This window comes from Seriola aureovittata, chromosome 2 (assembly GCF_021018895.1).
Source record: "Seriola aureovittata isolate HTS-2021-v1 ecotype China chromosome 2, ASM2101889v1, whole genome shotgun sequence".
In the NCBI taxonomy this organism is placed as follows: domain Eukaryota; kingdom Metazoa; phylum Chordata; class Actinopteri; order Carangiformes; family Carangidae; genus Seriola; species Seriola aureovittata.
Window position 1 is genome coordinate 17,814,558 of NC_079365.1, and position 21,022 is coordinate 17,835,579.

Consider the following 21,022-nt stretch of genomic DNA (forward strand, 5'->3'; position numbering starts at 1 on the left):
GCACACACACTGGACAAACTGTACGTCTGCTTCCCATTAGCTGTCTATGAGTGTCGGTTGAGATGGTTTACCTCAGCTGGTGACTGCTCGGACTGCCTCCACACTTCATCTCCTTGCCAGTGCCCCGGCTGTAACCTCGCACCACAAGGCTCAATGTTTGAGTCAATGAAAACTGCTGACTTTACTCACACTCACATATTGTCATACCGATCGTCTTAGAAGGAGTGTTGTATAAGTCATTTAGCACAGGGGAACATTTGGCTGAAGCCCAAAGTGCATTCTGGACCATACATCCTTTCACTGACAATACAAAATGATGTGAAGCCAAAGTACAAACTTGTGCAAATATTTCTTCTTGAAGAGTGTTTATACGAGCAAAGTCTCCTGCACTGCGCGGGTTTGGCAAAGCTTTATGGGAAGTGCTTCCTTTCGTTAAATGGAAGGTCAGTTTTTTTTTTTTTTTTTTTTAGGCAGAAGCTGATCAACCTCAAACACCCACGACCTCCTGAAATTCTTCAGGTGTGTGCAATTCAGACTAGTAGTCTATGAAGCCTCTCCCTCTCTGTATACATTGGATGTGGACCAAGTAGCTGTCTATGTGATTACGGGAGAAATGAGGCCTGTGGTTGAGTCTGACCATGATCCTGTGGGAGGTTGCAGTAGTTGTGTCTCACTATTGGATTAAAAAAGCAGGAACATTCCTCCTTTCTCCCCCGTCTCTTGTCTGAGCTGTATTTCATCCTTTAGCTACAACCCTCTCCTACTTTCATACGCTCTATGTGCATCTCTCTGCAGGATTCATAATTGGTGAAAACTGAGCCTCAGTCAGATGCTAACATCATTACAAAGCCCACCTTCAAGGTTTGAGATGTAAATGATTGGTAAATAGCAAAAGCCTTCCTTGTCATATTGATCTCGCTTCAGTCGGATTTGTATTCCCCATGTTCCATTAGCTGCTGTGGCTTTAGGCGAGTAATGCCTGAGTTTGAAGGTCAGGCCCCTGAGTGAGATCACCCCTGTGTGGGCGAGAACCCCCTGAACTCATCCCGTCCTGGACGAACAACAGAGAAGAGCCGATTGGAGGAGGAAGGACAGAATGTGGTGGAACATGAGGTTTCCAGGCCTTGTTTTCAGCGCTCATGCACTGATGGGCTTCCTGATAATGTGCTGATTGTGGAGGGGAGGAGATGGCCTCTCATCCCTGATCATTGTGGCGGTTGCATTGACATGATGCCAAGATTTTCTCCATGCCTGCCCCCGGTCACGCCCCTTTGCCTCTGAGCTTTGTTAGTGAGCCCTGTTCTCAGGAACCCTCTCTAGGTGTCCGTAATGGTATGTTGGCAGTGTTGTCCATGGTATCTGTGCCGTATGTGTGTGCCTGTGTGACTGCATACATATGTATGCATGAGAAATAGGAGCAAGGGCCTCCTATGTTGCTGTTGTTATTGTTGTTGTTGGTGTCGACGCCTCACTCATCCCCGTGAATGGACTGCTCGGTCTCAATAGAAGAGGGGCGTTTGTGTGGGCTGGGTCCATCATTCATTTACTTCATTCATGTCCCCGGGGATGCGGAGGGGGAGTGGCATACAACACTGGCACGGCGTTAACGCTCAAAGCAACTCTGTCTGTCCTTTACCTCCCTCTGCTCGCTCTCCCTCTGTCTCTCATCATTCTTGTCTCCCACTTTTCCTCCTCTTGGCACAAAATGCTGAAACAGTCATCACTCAAAGCTTGGCGATGATCCTGGGCTTTCATGTTCTGTAGGATTTCATGTTAGATGAATTGATGTGCTCCTCTGGACCTTGTGTTTCGCAGCACTACAATGATGGAAGACCACAGACAGCCCCTCAGAGAGCTTATAGGAAGCAGCACCTCCTGGCACAAACACAGAGGCACGAACTTTTTTCCATGGCTAACGGATCTAGTTTTAATGTGGTTGACTCAGCTGAGAGGAAACAAAAAAAATGTCTTCTGCCACTGGGAAGATCTCCAACCTAAATGATGCTTTGTTCAAGTGTAATCGCGTTTAGAAAGTATTAAAAAGCTTGGAATTCATTACTCCATGGCTTTTGATTATACTAATGTCATTCACATACAGGATTGGTGCACAGCATGAAATTTAGCTTTTCACTACCGTGGCCGGATTACGCTGTCCTATTAAACCAGCTATGCATGATTAATTAGTCACAAAGCATTGCAATACATTGTGACAAAATTAGACCATAAAAACAACAGGAACCTCACATTTATTTTAGCTTCCACGCTGCACTGCACGCTGTGATGTTTAACTGGATTGTTCTGTGTCACTGAAAGCTTTGCGTTGTTAGCCTAGCATTTGCTTTTGACAAATTGTATTCATGCTGTTGTGGTTCATCGTGGATCAAACCAACCATATATTCATGTGTCCAGCACCAGCGTGCAGCATACGTCAGGTGTGGAGCTGAATGGGTTTTGCTGGTGATAGATTTAAATGCCTCCAAACAAAATGATCCTAAAATTGCTATACAATACACAAAGCACAAGAACTGAGTAATACAGTATGGAGATGCTGGAAAGTGAATAGTTTGAAAGTGAAGCCATGTTAGCTCCTTTTATGGTACATCCAAGTTTTGTGTTTTGTGGGCTACCAGGTCCCACGTAGCTGTATGTGATTTAAATCCGTCTTCTAATGTCCAACTCTGGGCAAGGCATACAGTAAGAGTTCATTTCTTTTAAAAAAAGTCTGAAAGCAGTGGTTTTAAAGGTTATCTCAGTGCCAAATGTCATAAATGTGCAATAAACACAGAGATTATTTTCATCGTTAATCTGCAAAAGGACGTCTGCCATTAAGATAAGGAAGCAGTATGGAGTTTGCCTAGTTACGTCTTCATTGGACCACTGTTCTGTATGATGAGATGGAAACCTTTGCTATAACAATCATCCTGTAACAGTGACGCACGCTAGCAGATTCAGTTCAAATAAAATACTTGTCGCTACATTTTTTTTTTTCTGTTGCATGATTGCGAGACGATCAAAAGATGGTCTCTCAGCATCTCCCAACTCTTTCTTGTGTTAATGTTGCAAATGATTTTTTAGTTCATCAGATGATCATAACCAGACTGCTGGAAAAGCTACAAGAGGAAATATGGCAAGCTGCAAACAAACAAGCCCCAAGCAGAGAAAAAAAATTAAAAAATAATGTGTCTGCTGTTCAGATCTGATGAATGAAAAACAGATAACGACGAGGAGAGACGGCAGTGTGGGAAAGAGCGAGAGAGGCCACTGATAAAAGAAAGAAAAGTCTCTCTCTCTCTCTCCATTCCTGGTGTGGCTCAGTCTGTGGTTGCCTTATCAGTGCAGAGCGGATGGCTAAGCACTGATTTATGCCAAGGTATGACAGTGTAAGATCAGAGGGGTTTTGGCCTCCATGTGTCTATGCAATCACTGGCCTCCTTCAACGCCCCGTGAGAGGACGGATAGAGGAACTGTGACCAAGATTTTCCACTGTCACGCATGTTGCCCTTCCTCCCAACTGATAAGACTCTCGCCTTCCTCTCCAAATTTTTCTCTTTCTCTCTATATCTCACTATCTGTCTTTCATTCTCAAATCAAGATGGGTACTTCCCGCTAATGCTTTCTTTTGTCAAACCTGTCAGAGCATCTCCCACCTGGATGTGCAGACGTGTTTAGGTGTGAGCCTAAAGCCAAATAGCTATGAACTGCTAAATCCTACTGCACATATTAATAAGCGGGTTATGAGATGGTACCGCCATGGTTTATGAGTGTGTTGCATCATGACTGTTTAACTGTTGGAACGGAACATTTCAACATTTCTTATCTACCTCTGCTTGTGTGCATACTAAATCTCACTGAGCAGAACTGCCAACAATAACATGCCAGGAAAATCACAGCCATTTTCTGATTCACTGTTTGTATTTGAGTGCATAGAGTTTTGTTCCACTCGGTGCATGTAATTGATAAAGCCTGTAATCTGAACTGGGGGCAATCTTATTTGTCCATTTCATGCCTGGTGGGCAGTAATTGCTGTGTTGTATTGACATGAAGGGTTTAAGTGAACAAGAGGTCTTGTTGTGGTTTGTTTAGGGCAGACATCGGTTTTTTATTGTTTTTTTTTTTTTGTTGTTTTTTTTTTATCCATCTGTCTCTGAACCAGTTTCTTAGTTTCACTAAAACCTCACCATTCATCCGCACAATGAAATTTGGGAAACTTATCCTTAATGATATGAATTTATCAAGAACTAGAGCCATTCAAACTCCTCTCCCCACTGGCCCTTAAACAGCCCCATTCTGCATAGTGACCCCTATTGTCACGGGCGTGAAAAATGCCACAGGGTCATGGGGTAGGATGTCCCATCTGTCCATCAAACATGAAAGCCGCCAAATCAACAGGCACTGGTGTCTTAAATGGGAGGGTTGAGTGCGTCAGTCAGTGAGGGGGGTAAAAAGGCAGTGGATTACACAGACAGACAGTAATCTATAGGTCTGTCAGCCTGTCACTCAGACTGACCTTGGGTAGCTTTGCTTTAATTGCAGGCTGGGACGAGAGAGCGGGGCCTGCCTTTAGCAGACAATTCACATTATCCATTAAAGATGTAATGGCTGCCAACATGTTTCATCTTGAATGACATTTTTGGTGCTTTCAAAGCAGATATTTAACCTATTGGAATGTAAATTGTCTTTTTTTTTTTTTTTTTTTTAGCCTGTAATTATTGTCTGTGAAGCCCCCTCATTTTTAAGTAAAGCAGACCATTCATGTTGGGAAAGGATCATCACATGCAACATTCCTTTGGTCACATACTCAAGTTAGTGCTTCCTTTTTTTGGAGGATACTTGAACAAACAGAACTCCAAAGCTGATGGCATTAAGGTGGTCTAAGCTGACTGCTGCCTTTTGAGATTACACTTCAATACGCCACCTGCCTGGAACTGGGTGATGTACGTCTCCCTTCACACCTCTGATAAACTCAGCTATCAACTTGTCAAATTAACATCTTCACAGAGACCCTTCGACATAGAAACAAGACAGGAGGTGGTGATGATAGACTTATGAAATATTTTGGCGTGTTCTGAAAGATAAAAGATTGGCACATCATTGCAACAAAGACGTGTTTTCATATTTTTTATATTTCAAGTCAGTCACTGCAGGTTAAATTATGTTCCCAAACTACACTATTTCCATAACAATTGTTCTATAGCAATCCCACTGTCTGCATTCCTTTCTGCCAGCCCTCCCCCTTCTTCAGCCCCTTCCCCTTTTGCCTCAACTCCCACCATTCCCACTACCATCATATCCATCATACAGCCACTTCTTCCACTAAGAAAAGATGAATACCCTTGACTGACGGTCATCATCCCCCCACTTTTTTTTCTCCGCTCATCTCAGACAGACAGCAAATGGACACGTTAACATGGATGCTGTGGGACTCACAGCAGCCAGTCAGCTTAGTCTCACCAGTTGGTCTTCCTGTAGTTTTCTTCTCTTCCCACAGCTCTCACCAAACTTTTCTGCTGCCTTTAAATTGTTTTGATATTGTTTGGGTCAAATCTGTGTGAAAAAAATACAATTGCAAGAAAAAAAAAGTTATTGTTCAAAGGGAGACAAACAAGAGATGGTGGAAGATGATGGAAGGAGGCAGTGAGATGCTCAACTTGTTGATAACTGGTGTCATAATATCAGTTTTTGTCAATTCCTGCACGTTTAACCATAAAACTCATCATGCCATCAAAACGTCACCAAAGAGAGAGGTGGACACAGAGAAAAATAGTTTAGTTAGTTTTGGCCTGTCCTGGGAACTATCAGTGATAAAGGATACTTAATATAAGCATGGCCAGTGTTGGGCCTAAACCAAATAAATTAAACACTAACAAATAACACCTCACGTTTGTGGGGCTCAAGCTGCTCTCATTCTCATGAAGAAAACATAATATTGTTCCTGGGCTGCTCCCAAGTAATAACAGCCCAGGAGTTACCTGTAATAACTTGTCAGGGAATATCTGTGTGTTTTAGTTTGAGAATATACTCAAGAATTGTCCAGGTATACTGCTGGTTAATTTGTTTTTCTTGGGTTGCAGAGCTTAACAGACTGCAGAGGCAGAGTTTATGCTCTGAGTGTAATTACCCCCAGAATCATCCGCTGAGGTCAGTGTTATATTGATCTGTTGGTTCACCGGTGCACAGCTGGCCACTAATGGAATGGATTACTACAGGAATGTTATGTTTGATCTGTTTGCAAAGAACTTCTCTTTAGGGAGAGTGTTTAGAAAAATCTTGACCTTCTATGTTCGAAGTGTCAATTAACCATGACATGCAGTGTAAGCTACTCAACCAAATATTTATATATTTATTTGGATGACTAATCAAAGATGCTGTGCAAATAGGTTTAGCCAGCGATTATTTATTGTTTGAGAAACACACTGATTTTTGGCAGGTAGAATGTTCACCATCGCCACCATCTCATAACCATTTTAGTTCAAATTAAAATAATAAAAAGCTCATGTTAGGCAATTTGGCATTAGATGAAAATTCAGAGGAATACCTAAGTTAGTATATACAGCCCCTGGGAGCTATGAATGTCTGTACAAAAAAATGTGCCAGTCTATCTTGTAGATGTTGAAATATATTACAGGACAAGTCAAAACCTCTATCTTTTGGTGATGCTGCAAAAAAAAAAAATGCAGGGAATCTCCAAAGTCACCACGGCTCATCCTCTGAGGACCATGATTGTCTATATCACATTTCATGGCAATCCATGTGATATATGTTGAGGTAGCCTCGACCAAAGTGATGGACCGGCCAATTTACTATTAACGCTCAATTGCATCCATAGAGCCGAAAAACTTTTAAAAATTGTATCAAAGGTCATCTCAAGAATCAATGTGACAGTACAGCAGACACTGTACGAAAAAAAGTTTGAGGGATATTCCATAGAAGGTTATTTCAGTTGGTTTGCAATGAACTTGAGGTCTTATGGTTATGCATGCCTGTCTCAGTCTTTGTGGCGAAAGCCTCCACTGGCTGTTAACGGAGCACAAAGGCTTTCAGACAGATGAGCAGGTCCTCACTGCAGGCTATAACTCCAACACACCATCTGAGGTCCACGCCACGCTGCTCAGCAACCAGCCGCCTGATTGTTGAGCATTATCTGGTTGTCCCCAGCCTGTCAGATGGCATTAGTGCACGAGGCTCGACCCAGGATCTGTGCTGACACGTACCTGGTCGGGGGTGACCCTGTCTTTGTCTAGCAGCGACGTGGGGTCAAGTGGGTGTATGCGGCAGCAGTGCATGCAGTATTATGTCGACTGTGCAGAGGCAGATGGGTTTCTGGCACTCGCCCATTATTGGCCTGTGGTATGATAACTCCACAGATGCTTGTGACCCTGGAGCTTGACTAGCTGCCCTGTCTGGTCATTAGGGACCGAGGTAAGGTTTATATTCACATCTTAAACCTCTAATTGACCATCTCGTTTCATGGCCAACACAGGATGAGGCACATACAAGAGATGTCCCGAGCAGTGCAGTGCATTTAACAAAGGTTAGCGCATTTTCCATTAACACATTTAATCCAAATGCTCCAGATGGGTATATTAAGTGCAATTCCACTACATTTAATGCATGTTTTGAAGTCCTGCTTTAGAAATGAGTGTAAAAGCTCAAAATCCAAACCCTTAAAAAGCCCTTCTTGGCTGAGGTCAAATAAATGTGCCCCGTCTCTCCAGGTGGCCTGGTAGTTGAGAACGCATACTACAAAACATTGCCAGTTCAGCACCAACCAGTGACCTTTGTTGCTTGGCATCCTGTATCTGTCGCCAGGGTAGCTGACAAAAACACCACATGGTGTATATGGACAGAGGCAAAGTCATCCATTAAATTTACATAAATGCCATCTTAGCTGGAGAGCAGCAATGAAAATGCCATGATGCGTCAGAGTTGTTAGTCCTTGTTTGAATGTGCTACCATGTCACATCCTCTTTTGCACAACACACAACCACATCACAACATGCATTTTATTTTGGCAACGTCTGGGAAAATTGCATAAAACAAGCACTTGCATCACTGCATCAAGCATCACCGTTCAATCTCATTAGACATGTCTCTTCACTCCTTCTTCATAGCGTTAAGTACTTCTAATGGGTGAAGTATGAGCCTGACAGTCATAGCAAAATACATCAGCGCCCTTCTTCTTCCACCTGTGGCATGCTGGGTGCTTAAGAAAGGGCTGAAGGAATCAGCAGAAAAAAGGCATGTGTTATCTCAATGGACTGGTATGCAGACGGGGGCTATAGTCGATGCTGGCAGGATCAGACAAGCCGAAGAATAGGAAAGGTGTCAGAGGAAGCTGGGTGATAAATCAAAACAGTATTAACCAGGCATAGAGAGGAAGATTTAAGATAGAAGGGGACGCTGTAATTTCTTTGGTACAGCTGCCTTGACAACATCTTTAAATAATCCATCCAATGTTCTGGATGGTGTGCAAGGCTGGTGGAAATGCTCAAACAATCTGAGGAGGTTGATGCAGGACAGGAAAATGATAAATGATGTTGAGATAATTGTTTCCTCATCACTCCTCACTGAGCGATAATAAAGTTTTATTTTGTAAAGAAGAAGAAGCAGCACTTTGGTTATCTGACTCTGGCCATCGCCTGCTGTAAATTTAAAATCATCCAAACGAACGGTTGATTGAAATGACTGAAAGGAAGAAAATGTTTTGGCCTCTTTTTAATATAAGAGAGTATCAGATGGTGCTTAACCTTATCTGGACGAGTATTTCTTGGAGGATTGAACCCTCACACATAAAAAGCCCAGTGGTGCCCCGACTTGTTACAGTTTCCTGCACTCCATCCTCACATCGGTCCTTCACATTAAAACAGCAACATACATCATTTGCATTTGCCCACCTAAAAGACATATATTCATTTTATGATCAGGACATCAGTTGCCAGCGCATTTTTAAATTGTTCTAAACTACTGTTGCCAAAATGAAACTGTTTTCTGATCTGACAACTCAAAAAAAGAAAGAAAAAAAAAACTCATGCTTTAGGTTACAGTAAGGGAACAGTCGTGGTCATTAAACAGCAGGAAACGGGAAAATGAACAGCGGCTTCCCATGTCAAAGTCCAATGATTTGTTGACCCATCCATCCACCTCCAGTGGCTCCCTCTGTAGATTTTGAGGTTTTATAATAATGTTACACTATGTTTTCCTTCATTCCAGACAGATTAGAGTCATAATTCCAACATCAGCTAGAAGTCTTTGTCACTTGAACGTAAAAAGCTGTGTCTACCATAAATGCTACGTCAGCATTGTACCAGCAAACAGTAGCTACCACCCCTCCCTACCCAGAGAATGGACTGATTGCCCACATCCCATCTGGGAGAAGATTTCCAGAGCATCTGAACAAGTATGCCCAGATTTTCCTCAAAGACTCCCCTCCATAATTTTTTTAACTTGAGCCTAACAGACCTGATTTGAACTGCATTTTCCAGCCTACTAGTAAATGCCAGTTCGTGCATCTATTGCATAAACTTGGTCAAAAATTGCTGATAATGATTCTATCAAGGGAAACTCATATAAGAAAATAGAGACCATCTTATTTGTCATATAGACTAGTGCTTATTTGCTCATTTGACCTAAATACATGTCACACATATTTTTTTAAAATACAGGTATGTGCCTTCTATTTAACTTGTGAATTAGAGGTGTCTGTATATACGTTAGCAGTTGACTGCTAAGTCTTTTTACTCATTTTGAGCACTTCTCTCTCCACTCCTGCTCTTTACCTAAGCTAGAAGATGAGATCTCAGTGTTTTTGTGTATTAGGGAACACTATCGTTTTGTCCTTTGTAACAACTCATGGTTCGAATATGCATTAGCAAGCCTCTGTGTGCCTTTGTGTTTTTTTTTTTTTTGCCCCTCCAGCAGCAGTAGAAGGGAGCACAGAGCTCTGTGTTAGAAGCTGAGGAGCTCGCTCAGAGTTTCCATGGCTCTCGCCCGCCTGCTTTGATAAATGGAAGCTCTTACGTTCGCTGTCAGGCTTCTCTACCTCATGGGACTCCTCCCTCCATTCTCACTCCTCCACCACACCATTTGCTGTTGTGGGTGAAAAATGACCACAGGGAATAGAGTGGATTCTCAGTGCTGGACTGCAGAGTGGAACACCCAGACAGGGTAGAGGTGGCTGTTGTCCCCAGTGGACCCTGAGTCAACACTTGCTGCTAATGGTCTCTCCAAATTTACCTCCTAATTACCCTCCTCTTATTGCCCCCAGCTAGCAGCACACTGGCCATGACCTTGATACACAAGGAACAAGGGAGGGTGCTCTTGTAAATTACGCTTTGTTCAGTTCTGGTTCAAATTAGAGTGGAGTGATCTGGTTTATCGACACAAATGATGCAAATTTCAGCGATCCCAATCGAATCGAGGATTAAGAGAAATCTGAATCTGATAATGTGATTCTTCTGAAAAAGCTCTGTGCATCTGGGTGTTTGTTAGCGCAGCTGACAGAGAGGGAGAGTATTTGTGTGCCAGGTCAAAGGTCAGCCAGGGAGTGGAGGATTTTTCACTCATTCAGACCAGCTCTGTCTCATTATTCAGCCCTTTCCAAAATCCCTCTAACCTGTGTTGTCACCACTGACCACTGCTGCCAGCCTGACCAGCTCGCTGCAACATCAACAAACACAGCTTCATCATCATTACAGTGGCTTGAAGCATCTGCACGACCCCAGTCCCACACACACACACACACACACACACACACACACACACACATAAACACTTGTGCATACAATGGGAAGCCACAGGCTCAGACAGCGCCTTGGGATAGAGCATTTTGTAAACAAAGTAAGGAACCAACCAGTGTTTTTCATGTTCTCCAAAATACAGAGATCAGTCTTGTAAAGGAAGAGAGTCAGGCCGGTTAGCACACCGATTTCCTGAAAGGCAGGGCTTTATAGTGTTACACTTCAGCGTTAATATGGACTTCTCCCTTTTCATGGCAACGTATGTTTCTTTTTTCTGTTATGCAGCTTAAATGTGCCTCACTATACTTTTTATGTGTAATCGAACAGAAAACATGATTATAAAAACTAGATAAAGGCTTTTTCTCACTTTGTGAACAGGCAGCAATAAACATATTATATTAAACAGACCCCCCCCCCCCAAAAAAAAAAAAAAAAATTCTTATAGGAGGTGTCTTTTCCCATCTCTCCCTGCTCTCTTCCTCTCTTTATCCATCCCAACCCAGTATCATCATGACCACCCTGCTCTCCCCTGACCCGGCTTGAAGCAGGCACCCTGCCTGACCTCCCCAGAGATAATCCTGATTATGCTGAAGTGTGTAAAGGGGCCAGGATGAGCTTTCACCTCAGACCCCTTGTGGCCTTTAACCTTTCACCTGCAGCCCTGGAGGGCTATTGAGGGCAGCTGTCCATGGCGGAGTGTGTGTGTATTCATATAAGGCACTTCAGGCCTTTAGCAGTCACACTGCATTGGTTTTTGCTGAATATAACAGATGAATATGGTTTGTTTTTGGTTTCATGACTGGATTTCTGGAAAATGAAGAATACTCTTTTATTATAGTTCATCCTTTTGTGTAAGAGGAGGAGGAGGAGTTGAGTTTACATTTGGAAAGAAAATCAAAAGCCTTGTACACGTCTTGCACTTCTCCCCTCTACATGTAATCCCACTGTCTCCTCTTCTGATTACTACATGTACAGTATTACGTGAAGTCACTGAAGGCTGGGTTTGCAGACCAGAGAAACTGAATGACCTTCACTGTCAGTTGAAGCAGAGATCTTCCTCTACTCCCTCGTGCTTTAATTAACCTTTCCTGTCATCCGAAACAGCAGAAATAGATTTGTTATAATCTCTCGTTTCCACTCAGGAAGTGAACTCACTACTTAAATCAATCTTTCCCTGCTCTCAATTTGTGCAGTAGGAGACAGGTGTCTCTGATTTGATGTGACGATCAGAGAGCTCTACTGTTGTTTCAATGTACACACGCGCACACACACACACACACACACACACACATACAAAGTGTATCAGTGGCAGACAAGCGTGAAGAGCATCTGAGTGACAGCATCCGGAAGAGGAGAGATAAGACATAATCTGGTGCCAATTATTTCTCCTTGACAGGCACAGGTAAGCAGCAATCAGTTCCAGTGACATGTGTACTGAGTCAATAGTCCAGGCCTCAGAGATGGAGAGAGGCTGATGATGAGGTGCTGAACGGAGGCAAACACAAAGCTGCGACAGGGTTGGGCTGATAAGGCTTCCCGCTGCTGTTCAGCCCTTCTTATATCCGCAACGACCTTTCCATCCTGATGCACTGCTCTCAGATATTCAGTATGCGCTGGGGATTTGAAATGAATTACATTCAGACACTTGTAATTCTCTATTATGTGCATTTACAGTTGACCAATGAATCAAAAAGTTTTCATACTTAACCGACTTAACAGGTTTGTCCAGAACAATCCTCATTCCAAAGTTGACTGAGTGTGGTCTGATCTGCAACCTTTATGATTAATAGCTGCTAAAGTTTAGACAACTAAAACTATTCATATTGTTCATAGTTTAATTAATTTTGCACCAAGATCTCACAGTCTGATGATTCCTATGCCACACAAAAAGAAAACGTGTGTGTGCACACACACACAGTAAAGTGTGGTAATTAGTCAGCTTTAGAGGTGCTAGTAGGTATTTTTCAATGTTTCCATGCTAAGCTAAGCTTATCACCTCCACCACAGTTAACATACAGACATGAGAGTGGTATCAATCCTCTGAATTAACTCTGGGCAGATATATGAATACATGTGTTTCCCAAAATTGTGAACTGTCTTTAATGATTTGCTGGAGGAGACATATTGAAACCACAGTCAAACAAAGAGCCTTTTCAACGATACAGGGATGCTCCTTTACTTGCTACTGAGAAACGACAACACCAGTGCCTGTTTGAATAAACTACCAATTATCTACTCTTTCTGGTGCAGACAAGTCTCAATATACATAAGAAAAGTGGGTCCTTCACTTTATAAATAAAAATCCTTTTAGGGACACATCTGTGCATGCATGGCTGCAGACAAGCTGCAGCAAGGTGGGGCCACACCTCTATGAGAATGTGAGCACCAGTAGATCGGGGAATTCAGACAACATGCCGGGGATGCCTGGGCAGGTATGTGGGATTTTCTGCTGCCTGCTTACTCAAACCCCCGTCCTCCCACCACAACCCTCCTTTTTCACCCGAAACACACACACACACACACACACACAGATGCACACACTGAGCGGAAGAAAGGGGAGATTTCTAAGGCTGATAGCGGTAGGCCTGTCTGGGAGCTGGTTCTTTCGTCATCTCCTTACAGACACAAAACAGGGGTCACTTGTGTCCCTTTAAGGTTGACCCTGCAAAACCACACCATTGCACAAAAAGCCTGGCCAAAGGGCTACATACCTTGGCTGCAGAACAGAGCAGAGAGTGACCACAGTGCAGAGGGATCACATCAACAGGTGGACAGACTACAGGCTCAGTTTACCACCAGATGTCATTCACATTCTGGAAGAGCGGTAGGAAGAGATTGGGTTTTATCCAACACAGAAGGTCTTCAACAAACTAGAGACAATTCCACACACTCACTAGAGAGAGAGAAAAAGATGATTTAGCTCTGTCTGCCTCTGTGTCTGGTAGTGATTACGAAGACCTTGCCGGGAAGCTCGGTGATATACACCAGACCCTGTGATCTTTAAAGACACACACTTGTGCCCTATCATTGCTGAATTTACCAGCTGGTTGTAAATTCATCCGTTTAACACGATGTCAAGGCTGTGTATTGTTTTGTAGCATTTTTTTGGCTTCAGAGGCACGGGCAATTATGGCTGAGCTGCAACACACAGGAATGCTTCTGAGCAGATGAATTTGTGCTGACAATAGAGCTTATGAGTGCTTTGAGGTGGACTGTTATCATACTTTACTCCTTATCTCACCACGCCACAGGCATTATTTCAAAGAAAATGTGTTTTAGCGTGCCCCGTCTCGCAAAGATGTAATATTTCTCCTGAGTGCAAGATTGCCACTTCATTTTCAGATTAAAATGGCAAGATGAATAGAGTTAATGTACTGTATAGCTTTGATAGAGTCATTGTATTTTAGCTGAGGGGACTTGTAATCTTCATATAGGCTTTAAATGTGCTTTGGAATGAGTCCCATGTGCTGTAGATGTTGAGAAATTCTTGTAAATGACAAGCAGTCCTGGTTGGCACTTGAACCCTATCTCATTCTCACCATTATGTTCCATACATTATGATCTTCTACAGTTTTATGCAGTGTAAGAACGGGGCTGCATACAAAAAGGGGTGCTGTGATGAGGCTAAGCCTTGCTGCTTACATCAGTTATCAGAAACATGCAGACCTCCATGAAAAGCTTTTTTTTTCTTTTCTTCTTTTTTCAAATAATTTTCATCAAACACAGTCAAACATTTTTTCCATTATTTGTCAGTGGTCTCCTACTGACATTTAGCTTTGGAAAACTTAAGACAGAGCAGTGTTTGAAGTGGTTGTTTAATAATTAGAAGTTGTCCAAACCGCAATTGGATATAATTTACAGCCTGTGAATTTTCTGTACAAAGATAATTCTTCCATTTCGAAAGTGTTTCACACAGTTTATTTTCATATAATTTAGCACCTGATGGTGCGTTTCATTTGTGTATTTTGTTAACTGCCAGTAATTTTTTTATGAGCTCACACTGAAAATTATCTTTACTACTGCAGCTGACTATCCTTTGGTTCTTGTGTCTTGCTGGTTTTCATTTTCATGATCCATGTGACCTTAGCGAGATCAGAAGGGTGTTTTTTTTTTTTTTTTTTTTTTAAGGACAAAATTAGGTCTGCCTCAAAACTGGTAGATATTGATCCAGTGATCATGAATGGAAGATTAGAAGAGAGAGAGAGAAAGATGGCAGGCTGTCAAACATGGAAGCTGTTAACTGATAATGTGTTTTGATGAATGTTTATTTGTAATGTAGTAGGTTATCAGCCTGTCTAGTCCGTCCAGTCTGTCTCGTCCAGCTGTCTCTCCACTCTCATTGAACTTTGCGGTGACCTAACCACTGTCGGACTTGTGACAGCCAGTCACCTCCAGCGTGCTCCCACTCAGATGCCCCTGAGTGTGAATCTGAGTGCAGGGGTGATAAATGTGGGATGTCAGCTGGTAACTGTCCCTGAAGCTCCTGTGTCGTTCGACTGCTGGTCCTGCCAGAGCAGCTAGAGGGCCGAGTGCACAGTTGACAAGCAGACAAGGATGGAAAATGAGACGGGATGTTTATGGAGAAAGAGCGGAGATGTACTGTTTTAGGATGTTCTCTATTTGTGTGTGTCTGTGTGTACTGTGTTTGCACCACGAGTGCAGATGCTTAACATGGGCTGTCTGGAGGGGCTCATTCTCAGGTTGCTGTCAACATCTGCACCTGTGTCCTCTCTTAACTGTACTAGCACATAAACCAATTCTGATATGATTGCAATTAATATCAATTTAGGTTATAATGCCTAAATTTTCAGTCCTGGTTGGTTCAGCAACATCTGAGGTTCCCGCGGTAATGTCATTTACAGTTTAATACAGTAGCAAACAGCTACTTTTTCACAAATACAACAGCAAAGCACCTGGATTATCTGTTAAGAGTGCAGCTAAACAAACCCACCTTGTTTTAATATAGAAGTCAGTCAAAAATAAACACACCCGTGATCTGATTTCACGCTGCACATGGCACAAGTCTCTTTCCACAAACAGCAGGGCGTAGTAAAGTCGGTTACCTTGCTGCGGAGTTGGAAGTGTGCAGCCTGGTGTGTGCAGCTGTTCATCAGCTCACTGTGGCTGCTCCTCCTGATTCCATTATTTCCTATAATATGTCAAACCGTTCCACTGGCTAAAAGAAAAAATCTGAACTACACTGCATTTCCTGTGAACCACTTTACAATAAAAGTGTTTTGCAAGTTGAATGCCATGTAAAGCAGCAACAGTAGAAAATGTTCAGTTTGAAGTGGCAGTAACTTAATGCAGCTCTGATTCTACTTTAGGAAACAGTGAGGCTGATATAAAATAGATAAAACTGATTACATACTGCATCATTTCCTGTGAATCCCTCTCATATAGGCAGGCAATTAAAAATCGAAACAGGAACGGAGGACAGCACCTCCATGAATTAATGCTACTATAAAGAGAAGTAATTACAGAATTTGGATATTATTTCTACAACCATAAATAGTACGCAAAATGGGATTTGATGTTATGAAAATCTAACAGATTATGAATTGATCTTCACATATGTAAAACACAAAATTCAGTAACTCATTTTTGTAAGTTTTCTTGGAATCATTAATTTTGATAAAACAGAACAAAAGTTTGTAAGACAATACCCAATAATATGACAGTATGGTCATATCACCACAATATGACTCACTATATATTTCTGTCCATGAGAGTGGGAATGAGCATTACAGAATATGTGTTTGGAGGGAACTCATGAGAATTACACGGGTGACAGCCATGTCTATTCCTGTTTACTACCTTATCCACCCTAGTACATGCCATGATGCTGCACCGTGACGGCAGCATTTCACAGCTCCTGAAGGAGCTCAGCTCAGCACACCAGCAGCTGAGAAGCTTTCTGGAAGAGGATTCATGTCAGTATTTCAACATGTCCTGTGCAGGTGGAAAACATCACGCTGTCTTTTATTCTAAGTAAAGTAACAAGTTCTGCTTCCTCTCGGTCAAGGCAAGCTGTTGTAGCTGTTGGAGGGAGTCGTTTTCATTATCGGTGACTCTCAGACTTGGTTAAAGAGAACAGCAGGGATGTTTGTCTGGTCCCGATTGAAGTGGAACAGGAATAGGTCCCTCTATCTGGTACTCTAGTTTTCTCTGCAAATAGAATAGCACAACTGCAGGCTTAACTTCCTCAAGATCCACTTTCCCAAGTGCAGATTGAAAGAGAGCAAGAGAAAGAGAGAGACCTCCTATCAGATTCTCTAACAGCTCGGGAGGTAATGGAAGGACCGGGAGAAAAAGCTGCTTTCCGTACACCAGATCTCCACTTATCTCCCCTCACACCCCGAGTGTAACTTAAACTCACACACCAGTGATTTGCCCTGAGCAGTATGTGAGTCATTTGAGAGCAGTTTTATTTCACAACAGTTTTAACAGTGATACAGAGGAAAACAATGTGGGAATGTTATGTATGATATGATGTGAGACTAAGCCTGGGAGCGGTCGGCATCCTTTCCGCTTCACAAGAAGAGATTATAGTGAAGGCTATCATCTCTTTCATGGCTCGACAGAATTGGAAAAAAGGTGAATGAGACCCAGTATCGGACTGAACATTATCTGCTTTATGACCTTTTGTAATAGAAGCCATGTTATGTGACTGCAACTCATGATACCGGTAGCAGTCCAGCATATGGGTCCAATACTGAAAAACCAGCACAGGCCGAAATGAATGGTCACATAGAGTGACAAAAACTTCTCATAGGAAACATAATTGTGAACACATTATGATTTGTATGAACGTAATGAGAATATGTTGTTAATTTACATATTTGATCATTTGCAAATATATAAATACTGAACATCAGTTACAACCTAATTAAAATAATCCGTCCTGAAATAGTGACTACAGTATTACCACACTGTTTTATGCTTATGTTCAGGAACTAACCGCACTTGGTTAAGGTTAGGGAAAGATTGTGGTCTTGTTTAATACAGAAAAAGTTCAGTGACTTAAAACATAATGTGTTTACTTCTATTTCACAAAAAACACCATTAACCAGAGCACTTTTGTTGCCTAAACCTAAAACGCAGACGGGATTCTGGATGTGAAACCCTGGTCTCTGGTGTGACATTCATGTCCTGTGTACTCCCACCATCCACCCCAGCCAACTCCTGGCAACTCCACTGCCATTAATAAATGTAGCACGGCTTTATTCATTCAAAAAATACATTACCTCTGAACATAATCCAGACAGTGATTACATTTCATCCAAAACATATTTGCTTTTGCAGTTCAGTTGTGTGTAAATGTAATTTAGGAGACAGGGTTGGATTCCCTGTTTGCCTCCTTGCTTTTGTCATAACCAGATTTTGTGTGACCATAACCCTGTAATGGCAGGATGTAACAGTAATACTGAGAGGAAAAAGAGAACAAACGGCTTCTGTAAATTAATTTCAGAGAGTCTGATAGTAGGTTTGTTGCTCATTAGCATACTATCATGCCATCAACATTAGCATAGCGTGCGTAGCATAGTGTGTGCGTACGTACATGCATGTATGTGCGTTTCTGTGTCTGGTTAAGATAAAGGGTGAGATCACCTCTAGTAAAGAAAGAATGGAGGAACTTTGGCAAACCAAAGGGCATCTCTGTGCCAGAAATGAGCAGCCTACACACATCTCCTGTGACCATGTCTGTGGATTCTGTTTCCCAATTTGACTTTATGTTTTTCTACTACAGTCTTACAGTCACAGCCCAAACACAAGCATTTATTTTCCACTCTTCTTGCTTCTTTTTTCAGAGTTAAAGTCTACCGGCACAGCTCACCACTTCTCCTTTCTGCTGAACTCGACCGACTATCGTATCCTTCGCATGGACGAGGACCACGACCGCATGTATGTGGGCAGCAAAGACTATATCCTCTCTCTGGATCTGCACGACATCAACAAGGAGCCACTCATAGTAAGAAATGTCCCACGCTAACAGTAAACTGGATGAGCTCAACACGAGTTTACAGCTAACCAGCATGTTGACTTTTCTCTGTCAGATCCACTGGCCCGTTGCCCCCCAGAGGAAGACTGAGTGTGTTTTGTCAGGGAAAGACACCAATGTAAGTATCCAAGTAAAGTGCTATCAAATTAAAAGATGTGATGAAACAGTTATTTTATAAAATCATTAGTCATTTGAAAGAAAATTAATTACCAAGAGTTTTTGCTTATTAAGAGAAAATGTTTCCTGGTTCCTGCTTTTCAAATATAGTCAAATATATTGTACTTACTGTTTGTCTCTGTTTTATATCATTGTGAATTGATTAAATTTGGGTTTTTGACTGTTGCATGAACTGAACAATCAATCAACTGGTCGAAAAAATAAAGGACTCATTAATTGTGTTAAAAGTAATCATGCTGTTGAGGTGTTGAATGTTTTCATACAAACCATTCAAGCAAATTTGTCATCAAGACAAAGCAGGGCGCCTGAAATGTCACAGTAAATATTACAACCTGCGTCCTTTGTGACCTGCTGCACATTTAAACATCATTTGATGTGGTGACACCCTTGTGCGAAAATCCCCCCCCAATGTTATTTCATTGCGTCTTTTTTGGGGGACACTTCAGATTTGAATGTGGCACTGGGGTCACTGAAGGACATTTGAAAGCACCTTGCAGCGTGTGACGAGCTGTGAAGCTCTCACTCACTGTCTCTGCATCCTTGATTGCTGATTGCATACAGCTGCCGCCAATTAAGCTCCAGCAGCAGCTTGAGCGAGCAGTCGTCTTCATCATAAAGTAGTCCACTAACCTACATATCTCATACATATTAGAGATATTTCTTTTCATTTCTTTTTTTGTTTTTATCTTATTTTCTTTTTGCACAATAATTATTTTACTCTTTGTTGTCCTGACAAGCAGACAAAATGAATTAACCAGCGGAAGCTACAGGCCTGTCTGAAGTGTTAATACGATTCAGACATTCGAGCACAGCCACCGCCAGCGCAGCCCCCACAAGGCGGAGATGGAAACTCATCATTGAAATTCATATAAAAAAAACCAGATCCTTCTCTTTTGATTTTGTTCACACATTTGGAGCCCCCCCCCTCTCCCCGAAAACACACACACATACACACTCATCTCATCCATGTTAGGGGTGAGGGCTGCCAGAAGTGGTGAGCACCGACAGAGTGATGAGGCTCTGGCTAATAACCCTGCTCTCCCCTGCTGGTCGAGAGCATTGGCTGCTGTTTATCCAACTGGAATGTTCATTTATGCGTGCTTGGTGACCCGCGCCTCTCACCGCCTCTGGCTACATCGTATTGGCCTCTGTATGTTCACGTGTGCATGTATGAGCCTCTGTGTAATTGTGTGTGTGTGTGTGTGTGTGTGTGTGTGTGTGTGTGTGTGTGTGTGTGTGTGTGTGTCAGAGGTGGGTTTGAAATTTCATCACTAAAATAAGAAATAAAATTGGCCACTGTGAGACATCTTGGCAGTCCGGGCCGCTCTTTAGGGAATGACAGATGATGACAATTCAAAAGCAATTCAGAGGGGATGTCGGTTCAGGCGGGAGGTCAAAGGCACTCATCCCCACTGTGCTCTCTGTGGGGGAGCACAACTGTGCGCGAATAATACACGCAGGCCCACTTGCATAAACACACACACACACACAAACACACACAAAAACACACACAAAAACACATCCTCTGAAACCTCTGACTTGTGCATCTGGCGTGTTGCTAAGATCTGCCAAAATCCCCCATCCTGCACACAATCTTTTTTTATGCTTGGTACATCCTTTCTTTTTCGCCAGCTGTCACTAACAGCCGACATGACGGACAAATCTGAACAGATATCATAAGCCTGTACATTTCTGTAGTTTGGAGTTTTGATTTGGGTGGATTGAGACCAGGAAGGCAGACAGCTGGTTAGACAAATAGAGATTAGAAAGCTGCAGACCTCGAAAGCACAGAGCCGCTTTCACCAGCAGCACCTCTTTGTCTTCAGTCCAAAAAGAGAAGTGTTGTGTCTGCCTAAATTCTTACCACTTGAATAATTCAAATTCTACATAAACTCCATCAATGTTGAGATTTTCACATCAACGTCTTTGTATTTTTCTAAAAAGAAAAAAAAAAAAAACCCTAATTGGATTTTAAAATCTCCAAAAACCAACATTTTCACTCAGCAGTTTCTTTTGGTCTAACCAGAATGTTTTTCAGTTGTCAGGTCTGACAGAACATTGAATTGGGTTTACCCTCAAACACACTTGACAGCTCAGATGCACTGCT

The 21,022-nt window shown here is 42.3% G+C and overlaps 1 protein-coding gene across 2 annotated transcripts in view; it reads left to right on the forward strand.

The window, feature by feature from the left end:
* Positions 1 to 21,022, forward strand: part of sema3fa (sema domain, immunoglobulin domain (Ig), short basic domain, secreted, (semaphorin) 3Fa) — a 52,045-nt gene that overhangs the window by 11,694 nt on the left and 19,329 nt on the right. For both annotated transcript variants that reach the window (XM_056391519.1, XM_056391527.1), the window contains exons 3-4: positions 18,548 to 18,708; positions 18,794 to 18,856. In XM_056391519.1, the coding sequence (XP_056247494.1) occupies positions 18,548 to 18,708; positions 18,794 to 18,856 (224 nt within the window). The remainder of the gene's footprint in view (positions 1 to 18,547; positions 18,709 to 18,793; positions 18,857 to 21,022) is intronic.